Raw genomic sequence first — 10,987 nt, 5'->3', positions numbered from 1 at the left:
CAAAACATTAAAAACAAACCAATACCCATCTACCCCTCTGTTTTCTAACGTGGCCTTGGAGCTTGAAGGACCCCGGTTTCTCCCCCAAGCAGCCCGAGTTCTGGAGAAACGTCTCCTGTCGATGGGCTTCCTTCTCCATCCTTTTCTGCTGAACTGGGTTAAAGAAAGACGATGGTGGAGAGGCGTGGGCTCGGATGGGCGCTGTCGGCCTTCAAGCAACGGAGTTGGATGGAGACGGGAGAGTCCTGAAGGAAGAGGGAAAGTTCTTTCGCCGCCCTCGGTGGTGGCATCACATCCCCTGGGGGGACAACCTAGAAGGAAGGGGAGACCACGGGTCTCAAGTGGGCATTTGGAAAGGCCTTGCCAGGCTCACAGCGCTACCGGCCCTTCATTTCTGCGATACCCAAAGCTGCAGAAGGCCGCCTTTATGTCTGAAGATAAGACAACACCTGGAAAGGGGTGAAAGGGGTCCAGGAATGGATTGTGTGAACAAGGGGGCCACCTAAAGATCTAACACTGCTATGCAGGCCAAGATGTGGAAGAGGCAAAGGCCTCTATAGAGATGGGATCCACCAATCCAGAACATACGATGGACGGTTGCAGGAACTGGGCCTGGCTAGTCCAGTAAAAAGAACCAGGGTGACAGGATAGCAGCCTTCCAATATTTGAGGGGCTGCCACAGAGAGGAGGAAGGGGTCAAGCTATTCTCCAAGGCCCCTGAAGGCCAGACAAGGAATAATGGGTGGAAACTGATCTAGGAGAGATTCAACCTGGAAATAAGGAGGAATTTTCTGACAGGGAGACCAATCAATCCATGGAACAGAAGTTGCCTTCGGAAGTGGTGGGAGCTTCATCGCTGGAGGCTTTCAAGAAGAGACTGGACTGCCATTTGTTAGATATGGTGTAGGGTCTCCTGCTTGGGCGGAGGGAGGTTGGACTAGATGACCTACAAGGTCCCTTCCAACTCTGTTCATCTGGTAAAAATCTGTGTCGCTCCCTAAGGTTCTAAGAGTAAGCAACAAAGATTGTAATTTGTATGTAGCAAATGACCTGTTGCATATCACCTTTGGGAGGGATCGGCTACCTGTAGGCTTCGGGGGTCCATTCTGTAGCTCATCCAAGATCGTTGTAAGGCAGGCGACCAAAACATAGGTGTGACTTGCAGATAAGGTAGTCCTCAACTTACAATGGTTCATTTAGTGACCACCCAAAGTTACCATGATACTGAAAAAAGTAAACCTACAGCCGTTTTTCACGCGTACGACCTTCACAGCGTCTCCAAAGTCACGTGATCCAAATTCAAGGCGCTTGGCAACTGACTCAAACATATGACGTCAGCAGCAGGGTCCCGGGGTCACACAAAGGGTTCACTTAACAGCCGGGTTCCTAACTTAACAACTGCGGCGATTCACTTAAGAATGATGGCAAGAAAAGTCAAAATGGGGTGAAAATCACTTTAACTGTCTCTCTTAATGACAGGAATTTGGGGGCTTGATTGTGACCATAAATCAAGGACTACTTGCCATCACCCTCCTCCTCTCACAGCCACAAGAGCGACCAGCAACTCTGTTGTCAAGTGGCTGCTAGGTGAAATCACAACCTCTGATTTTATTGCCGCTTTTCTTTGTTTTACAGACCTGTGAAGGCCATAAAGATGAGGATTGGTGGCAAAGTTACTTTTCTGTCACTGTGGTAACTGGAATGGTCACTAAATGAGGACACACACCCCTGTACTTAGCTGACTAGCTCTGCCCAGCATATTGAGACAGAAATCCCCACAGTCGATAGGCGCGGAGGATAGAAACCAAACCAAGGACAATGAAAGGTCAAGAGTAAAACGCAAAGCCAATAATTGCACACTGACCCTCTTACATTTACTCGTGTCTTCACGTTCTTGATCTCCACATGTTCTATCGTGACTCCCCAGTCAGCTGTGATATTGTTCAGCAGGGCCTGGTGAAAAACAGTACAGAGAAACGTGGACTACAGGGGATACGACAGCAGCCTCCCAATATCTCAGGGGCTGCCCCAAAGAAGAGGGAGTCAAGCTATTCTGCAAAGCACCTTCAGAAGGCAGGACAAGAAGCCACGGGTGGAAACTCATCAAGGAGAGGAACAACCTAGAACTAAGGAGGAATTCCCTGACAGAACAATCAATCAGAGTTAGCAATTAACAAATAATTAATGATTAATCAGAAGTTATGGGGGCTTCATCCCTGGAAGCTTTCGAGAAGAGACTGGACTGCCGTCTGTCAGAAATGGTGTAGGCTCTCCTGCTTGGGCATGGGGGGTTGGACTGGATGACCTTTCAAGCTCTGTTAACCCGATAAACCAGTGAACGGCTTGCCTCCAGAAGTTGTGCATGCTCCAGGTTGGGGAGGAACCTGGGCCAGTCCTGGAGTCTGGGGAAGGCTCTGACAAGGACTCTGCGTCGGAGGCAGAGATGGGGCCAGGGCCGCCTGACAGTTATCAGCTGCCTTTGGAGTCAGACATCAGTGGGGCAGAAGAACAGCTGGAGCCTGTTCCCAGTGTGCACATGCGCAGAACTGCCAGGAGAAGGGAACAGCTAAGGAACAAGGGTCAACTTGGGAGTAAAGGCTCAGATGGATGGTGAGTGGCCCCTCCCAGAGGGAATAAAGAGGAGTGGTGTTTGCAGGAGACAATTAGTTCAAGTCATTAGGGTGAAGATCTGTTCCTAACTTCTTGTCAAGTATTGTCTGCCACAGTGTGGCGTCTGGAAGATATTGGCCTGGCAGGTCTCCAAGCCTGATAAAAGGTCTGTAGTTGTGAAAACTCTTGAAAGACTTTAGGCCGGGACGTTGCTGGAGAGGAATTCCCTTTAATCTAAATAAAAAGGGTTTTATCAGGACGAGGAGTCGGCTTGGTGCTCTTGGGGAAGCCTAGGTGAGAAGAGTCGGCCAAGAAACTAGGCCGAAGCGACTCCATCATGTTGTTCTTGGATCTTTCGGTCTGGCAGGTGTACCTGGATCTCCTTGGCAACCTTTTCCCGGTCGGAGATGAGGTGGGAGAGGGTTTGAGTCCCCAGCGTATTCTTCATGATGGCTTTGGCTAGAAGGCTGGTGGCTGCATCCACGTCGGAGATCTTGGTCGCGGCAAGAAAGGCATCTCGGACTCGGTAGTAGACCACACCGTCCACATCAATGATCAGGGGGTCCTTAGTAAAAATCTGCAGGAGAAACAGAAACGGGGGAAGGTCGCTTGTATTCGGCCCCCTGAATTATTCACAAGCCGCCTTCATCGCTCTGAGACCCTTTGGGAGCACAGACTGTCCCCGCAGGGATTCACTTAGCAGCTGTGGCGTCTCTCTTTCGACCTGTTGCGCTCCTCTCCTTTTATTTTATTTATCCCCTTTGTGCAGCCGCCCATCTCAAATGGCAACTCATGGCTTGCTTTAACCTGGGTTTAAATAAGCCAGCACATCCTGGTTCACACGTCACATTAAGCTGAATGTCTCGGTTTAGAAATCAGACTGGTCGGTTTCATGCAGTGGGCCGAATCCAAACCAAGTCAACTGGATTTCGCCTTTGTCTTGCTTTCCAAGAAGTTTTAACCATGCTCCTGAAAATCTACAGATTTGAGCACCTTGAACACAGCTTGCAAAAGGATGACCTGCCGTCTATAAAAAGAGATGTAAATATCACCGAACTGAAAAAAAAAAAAAGGCCAAAACCAGAAAGATGATGAAAGACATTGGTTGGAGAAACTCAACAGCCGCAAATGTAATCTGCTTAAGGGTTATTAGATTTCCAGACAGTTAAACTCGAGTCAGCTGGAGCAGCATAGGTAATCTGTTTAACAGTTATTAGATTTCCGGCCAGTTAGTCTTGAATTGGCTCTAAAAGAACAATTATTGTCTCTTATGCGATGGGACAAGCAGTGAATCTGGAAGAAACTCAACATTGAGTACAGTAGTTCAGTTTTCATTATAGACCTCTTTGCCCTATTCAACTCCAGGAGCCTATCAAACTTCCATCCTCACCACCCGTGGAAAATCTGTTATTAATATCTGCACCACCCAACTCTCAGCCACTCTGGGTGCTTCGCACATTATTTTATCGCTCTGTGCAGGGATTCAAAGCCAAGGTGCCCCAAACCACAACCAATTGTAGTATACAATGTGAGACCCCAAATCTCGGGCAACTTTTAAACCAAAGTATGGTCAGCTTGAGGCACCCTCTGCAGCACGAGAGGCATTTCCCAGGCCCAATGGTGAGGCTGCCACATTAGGCTTTTAATCACATGTAGGCAATTTAAGCAGCTCCCCCCCCCCCCAAAAAAGCAAGGAATGTAAGGAAGAAGGAGACATGCGTCACAAAGCTGGCACCCTTTAATATGATTTGTTCATTGGGAAAAATGCAACCAGATGTCTTCTGGTTTTGAGCTCTCCTTCTCCTATGCAGGTAGACCAGAGATCAGTTTTGGAACTAATGGGAAAGCGAGGCTTGGCGGGCTGTTGGTTTCCCATTTTGGGGGAAGGAAATAAGGAATAGATAGATTGCAGAGAAGATAGATGACAGAGACAGATATTGAGATAGAGATAGGGAGAGATAGAGATAGGGAGAGAGAGAGAGATAGGCAGATAGAGATATCATAAATAGATAGAAAGATAGGATAGAAAGATAAATAGAAATAGAGATGATAGAGCTAGATAAATAGATGATAAACAATAGAAAAAGGAACAGAAAAGAAGAAGATAGACAAATAGAAACATAGATGATAGAGATGAAGATGAGAGATGATGGATGGACAGAGATGACAAACAGAATTGATAGATGGGTAGACAGACAGACGGAGACAGACAGACGGATAGATACTATAATATTTGATGCTCTCCACCAAAGAACGAAAGGAAACACTCACTTCCTGGAATGGCAATTCAAGTGCTTTTGTCCTCATGTCGACTTTGGTAAGACTGTCTGTGAAGGGCAGAATGAAATAAACCCCTTTGGGAAAAGAAATGACAATTGCCATCAAAATAAATACCTAAGCCTCCACATCAACCCCACAAAACAAACCAACCACTTCACAACCGTGGCCGGAGAGGTTGTAAAATGGCTCAAAATTCACTTACCAACTTTCTTGCTTTACAAAGAGAAATTTTGGGCTCGGTGGTGTTTTAAGTTGAGGACAACCTGTAATTGTGAGAATTGAGCTCAATGCACCCCGAGGCTTCGGGTGAACCACTCACCGGGCCCTCTGGAGACATTTTTCCGTACGTGTCCGAACCTCATGATGACCGGCTCTTCGTACTCGGTAACAACCTGAAACGAGGAATTCCGTGGCAAGTTTCAGCCTAGTTTTGTACTCCATTTGTAACATCCCAAACTGAAACATAACACAGGGCAGAGTGTGAAAAAGGAAAAAAAGAGAGAGAGAGAGAGGAGAGGATTAAAACAGGTTATCCGATGCAAATGGGACGTCAAAGGGAGGCAAAACATCCTAACGAAAGGAAAGTATGAACGGAAACTAGCCAGCAAAACATTTATTGATTTGCAGTCAGTGATCAGCAAAGAAGCCACAACGCTAAAGCTGCAGATGTTTTTTTTGAAAGGCTCCAATAAGTGGTTGTGTTTGGTTCCCCCCATGGTGGTTTATTTGGGGGCCTCGTCTGTAACCCTGGACTTGATTGCACAGCAGCCTCTCTTTTCTGCTTAGCTCTCTTGCTCGCATCAAAAAGGCCAGGATTTCAGAAGGCTTTTTTTAAAAAATATCATTCATCACACAGTCAGCCAGATGTTCAGAACGGACTCGGCACATTGGTCCCCCTCTCAAGGCCTTCCCACGGAACTGGAAGAGGCAGAGGCGGAGGCGACAGGTATTGTCACAGGATGTCAGCTCTCCCAAGCGGAGCTGCTTTCTGCAGTTGACCGGTGCGGAGTTTATCAATGCCAGTGGCATCCGTGTATTATTATTTGTTCTATTTTTACCTGTAAGCAGAAGCAGACAGAGATGGGGAATGTCACGATGATGCATAGAACGGACAAGACCAGCAGGAACAATTCTCCCCGAGCCAAATTATCTTCCGGATCTTTGGGGCGAGAGAAAGGCGGAAGAGAAACAGAAAATGTGTTTGGGAAGCTGGGTAGTTTTCTTGCAGACGTTTCCATCAGCCAAACTAGATAACATGATCAGTGCTGGAAGGGAATGGGGTTTTGAAGTGGAAGAGGATGGGGGAAGGAGGAGGAGGAAGAAGAAGAAGAAGAAGAAGAAGAAGAAGAAGAAGAAGAAGAAGAAGAAGAAGAAGAAGAAGAAGAAGAAGAAGAAGAAGAAGAAGAAGGAGAGGAGGAGGAGGGAGGAGCTTTGAGTGACAGAGGGGTTTGCCTGGAGGAGGAGGAGGAGGACGGTGGGATCCTTGGAGCTCTCTGAATTTGGCGCGTTTCTTGCAAGACGATTCATGACCCAGCTAGACAACACCATCAGTGCTGGAAGGGAATGGGGGCTTGTGGAGGAGCGCGGGGTCCTCGGGGCTCTCTCAGCCCGCCCCGTCCACGCTCCCTCCGTGCAAAAAGTCACAGGTCCCCCCTCGGCCCCGCCGCTCTCCTGGGCTCTTGCCTGGAAACGCGTCGGAGCCCAGGGATTCCTCGGGCGTCTTGAGAGGCGCAGGCATGCTTCGCCTCGCTCGGTCGCTCCGGGGCCGCTCCAGGAAGCCCAGCCGCCCCCTCCCCGTCGTGGGCGGCGGTTGCTGGGCTGCCAACGCTCCAGCCTGGCGTTCCTCTCGCCTCTCGTCCCCGCGGCGGCTTCGGCCTTCGCCTTTACGCGCGGAGAGCTCGCCAAGCGCCCCCGGCGCCGCTCCCTTCCCCGCTTTTGCGACCGGCCCTGGAGAGGTGAAACCCCGCGGGGGAGCTTGCAGCTCAGGCTTGACCTGTGCGGGTCCTTGAAGACGTTTCATAACCCAACTAGGTAACATCATCAGTGTTAGAAAGGGAATGGGATTTGTGGAGAGAAAGAAGAGGAGGACTGTGAGGTCCTTGGTGTTCCCTGAGCTGGCTTGTTTTCTTGCAGAGGTTTCACTACCCAGCTAGGTCCCACCATCAGTGCTGGAAGTACACCTCCTTCCCTCTGAGCACTGATGGCATTACCTAGCTGGGTAATGAAACGTCTGCAAGAAAACAAGCCAGCCAAGGATTGCTCAACTGTGTGGTATTTGGTAGCAGACTCAGGAGCCCCCAGTGGTGCACTGGCGCAGGCAAGCCGTGGCCGGTGGCGGCTCCCCCGCTCGCACGGCGCCCACTCCGACCTCCGCTCTGGGGGCCGAAGGCTGCGGACGGTCCATCTGTGGGGCTGCGCCACCGTGGCCTTGGCTCGCTCGGGCTTTGGGTCATGACGATGGGCCCCCTTCTCCCTCCCTCCCTCCTTTCCTTCCTTCCTTCTTCTGCTTCCCATCTCTTTCCTTTTTTCTTTCATCCCTCCCTCTTCCCTTCTCCTTCTTTCCTTCTTCCCATCTCCTCCCTCCCTTCCTTCTCCTGTTTCCCCTCTTTCCTTTCTTCTTTTTTCTTCCCCATCTCCCTCCTTCCTTCCCCCTTCTTCCCATCACCATCCTTCTTCCGTCCATCCATCCTTCCCTCCCCTTTTTTGTCCTATATCCATTCCTCGCTCCCTCCCTCCCTCCTGCGGTTCTGGAGAAGAGAAAGTACCCCAGAGGCCTATATATTTCAGGCCAGAGAGAAGACGTCCACCAGGATAAGAGATGCCCGTCAAAAGACAGAGCCCTCCCGTGCCTAATGAATATAAACTGAAGCCGCGCAATCCAGTCTTTTCGTTCCTAATCACAGCTCTGGGGCTACCAGCTCGATTCAATTACTTGCAGGCACCCTTATTGTCCAGGCTGGCCTGAGATAAAATCTAAAACAACACAGCAAGGTTTGGAAATCTCTCCACCTGGGCAGGGCGAGCAGACTCTGCTCTATCTCAGGGGCCGAATAGGGCTGGGTGAGGCTGGCAGATGTTCTGCAGATGTTTTCTGCAGCTTGGAGGTGGATGGACCCACCATCTAGCTTTCGCTTCCCCCTTTCAGGATCTCCATCCTGAAACCCCTGCAAGGAAACCACCAAGCTCAGAGAGAGCACCGCGGCCTCTCCAAATATCTTCTTTTCAAGGGAAGCTTTGCCAAGGACGTCAGAAACAGGAACGCGATAAAAGAAAAATTTATTGGAATGTCAGCTGATAAACAAGGACACTTTAGAATTCAGACACGTTTTCACTGACCCTTTTTTCTCTCCTTTTGTACATGATATTAAGAGCACTTTTGGTAAATGGGCTTAAAGAAAAGTTTCTTTGGTGTTTTTTGGGGGGGGGATGCTCCCCCCACCCCGCCCTCTGGAAGGACAGCTTCATTTGGATTCTATCATTGCGAACTGAATTAATATTACCATGAAATTAAAGCGGCCAGATCCCACTTTAACTTCGGAGAATATGAAGGATGCTATGATATTTCAACAGAGCTTCAAACAATTGAAAAACTTTTCAGTATTCATCTGACAGGCCATGATCTTCTTTCTAACCAGACCATGGGTCTGTTTTCCTGTTCTTAAATCTTTACACACAATGATTACAATTAACCACAATGCTATTCGGTTACAATTACCTCTAGTTCTGATTTCAATCAGGCACCAAGTTTACAAAACACACGATGCAAATATACAGAGATAAGGGGCTAAACATCAGCGTGGTACAGTATATTAGCAAAAAAGCTGAGATTTAGCACAAACATAGTACTTACTTGAGAAAGGAAGCCTATAGGGTTTGTTGGTCTTTCAGAGGAATTATTTTAAACTGGCTGAGGATGTGGAAATAGAGACTGTTGATGGGGAGGCCATAATGTTAAATTAAGCTTCCGTTCAGGTAAATGTCCAGCTTGTTAGCTTTTAGGAAATAATAAATTTAAGCTCAGCTAAAGATTCAAAGGCATCAGCCTCATTTCTGGCAATGAGACAATCATCTTTATGGTTTTATTTTTCTGGAGAGAAAAAAAAAATCAAAACCAGGGAAAATACGTTCACCTTTTTAAAGATGGTTTAAAAAGCAACTCTCTGTTTTTATATTTTTCAAAAAATGGACATAGCAAAACCAGATATTGGATTACGTGGATCACTAAGGCAAGGAGACACCTGTGTGTAACCTGAACATAATACGTAGCTGACAAGCATATTATCTCCATAACTACAATCTGTGCGTTGTTACAATCTCTTGACAACAAGGCTGCTATGGGACGTCTAATTTCTCATATGAGAAGCTTTCTCTCAAGAGAGAAAACAAAAAATATATTTTAAAAAATCAAAAGCCAGAACAATTCTTTCTTTCTCTCCCTCCAAATATTTAAGAGGTAGAAGGCACTCAAAAAATCTCTCTTTAACCCTTACAATACAGATTTTTTGCACGAAGGAGGAAAAACAATACACTTTCACTTATGGCTTTGAGGATTAGACGGGCCAGATTATCTTGTAAATCTAAATGGAAGAGGTGAATTTATAATTGTAATAAGTGCTGAAAAGAAGATTGGAAGTTACTTCTCGGTAACTTTTTTCTTCCTTTACTCTTTTCCTTTCTTGCACTGTTAGCTTTCTCTTCAATCCCTTTCTTCTTTCTTTTTCCTTGATATTAGTTTGTTTTCGTTTTTGTCTTCCTTTTTGAAAAAGCTTTAGTAAAAAAAAATTATATATGTTTGCATATCAAAGAAATCTCTCTTTAAAAGAAGAGATTCAACCTGGAAATAAGGAGGAATTTTCTGACCTTGAGAGCAATCAACCCATGGAAGAGAAGTTGTGGGAGCTTCCTCACTGGAAGCTTTCAAGAAGAGACCGGACTGCCAGCTGTCAGAAATGGTGGAGGGTCTGCTTGGGTGGGGGGTGGGGGGGTTGGACTAGATGACCTATAAGGTCCCTTCCATTAATCTGTATGATTTTTAAAACAGGGAGAAGCAAAATGGGACTTCTATTATTTGTTCAGAGGGAATCCAGCGGATGCAAAATACTTACAAACTCTACACGGTTGCAATTTCTCTCCTAGCCGTCGCTGACTTTTGCATTTCCCCTAACTTCCCACCCAGGAGCCCTTCTCTCTTTCTGCCTCCGCTAGTGCCTCATGGCCATAATCCCTTGCAGCATGTCTATGGGCAGAGGGAAGACGATGGTGGAATTCTTCTCGGCCGCTATGGTGGTGAGGGTCTGCAGGTAGCGGAGCTGGAGGGCAGCCGGGGACTCCATAATGACGATCGAGGCTTCCTTAAGGGCCCGGGAAGCGTTCATTTCGCCCTCCGCGGCGATGACCTGGAAGGAAAAGAAAACCCCTCTCCAGTAAAGCTCCAGAACGGGGGCATCAGACTCAAGGCCAGCGGGGCCGGATCCAGCCCACCAGAGACTGGACAGCCCTTTGTCTGAAGTGGTGCAGGGTTTCCAGCCCAAGTAGGGGGTTGGACTAGAAGACCTCCAAGGTCCCTTCCAACTCTGTTCTGTTCCTCAACAAAGAGGTGCTTAGGACTTGAAATATCTGTTGAAAATAAAATTGCAGGGGAAAACAAACCCATCCAGGCCACTAAATCCATAGAAGGTAAATAAAGAAAACTGGAATGCAGTCACCCACATTCCACACTTCCTATGAATAACCCTCTACATCCCGTGATTTTTCCTCTCGGATACCCAGCCTTCCTTTCCCAATTAGCCAAAGTTAATTGTTATTTGACAAAGGGTGGATTTCAAGATTTAGAAGGATATATCGTGGAGGAAAAATTCTACGTGTGGGGAGGGTACGTGTGAGGTGCCCAAAGTTATGCGCGGATAGATCAGACCTAGATTTCAAGACTATCCTCCTTCCTAGCATATTTCTTTTTCTCGCGTGACACCACCGTTGTCTTCCTGTTTTCTGCAGTGGCAACAATAACCACACAAAGGGGCTTAATCATATGGTTTTCCTGAGCACCTGCCGAGTGAGTGACACACATTTAAATAAGCCTAAGCCCTGCGTGTTCCAA

The 10,987-nt window shown here is 47.5% G+C and overlaps 2 protein-coding genes across 3 annotated transcripts in view; both read right to left on the bottom strand.

Moving 5' to 3' along the window:
* LOC113443953 (stomatin-like) overlaps window positions 1-10,987 on the bottom strand; it is a 108,556-nt gene that overhangs the window by 86,220 nt on the left and 11,349 nt on the right. Inside the window, exon 7 of one of the 2 annotated variants that reach the window (XM_087914359.1) lies at window positions 10,070-10,286. In XM_087914359.1, the coding sequence (XP_087770485.1) occupies window positions 10,092-10,286 (195 nt within the window). In that variant the 3' untranslated portion in view covers window positions 10,070-10,091. Of the gene's footprint in view, window positions 1-8,149; window positions 10,287-10,987 lie in introns of those variants that run through there. The other variant, XM_026712480.2, reaches the window with a different exon arrangement.
* On the bottom strand, window positions 39-6,189 carry LOC113443954 (stomatin-like). Its single transcript, XM_087914362.1, has 6 exons — window positions 5,949-6,189; window positions 5,210-5,282; window positions 4,882-4,964; window positions 2,984-3,187; window positions 1,873-1,953; window positions 39-311 (listed from the first exon to the last, which is right to left on the bottom strand). Exons 1-6 carry the CDS (start codon window positions 6,126-6,128, stop codon window positions 159-161), a joined length of 774 nt encoding a protein of 257 aa, XP_087770488.1. The 5' UTR covers window positions 6,129-6,189; the 3' UTR covers window positions 39-158.

The sequence above is a fragment of the Pseudonaja textilis genome, chromosome 17 (genome assembly GCF_049901715.1).
Source record: "Pseudonaja textilis isolate UNSWEBS1 chromosome 17, rPseTex1.2, whole genome shotgun sequence".
NCBI classification, from domain to species: domain Eukaryota; kingdom Metazoa; phylum Chordata; class Lepidosauria; order Squamata; family Elapidae; genus Pseudonaja; species Pseudonaja textilis.
The sequence above is the reverse complement of the archived record's forward strand: the minus strand, read 5'-3'. Positions and strand labels throughout refer to the sequence as shown.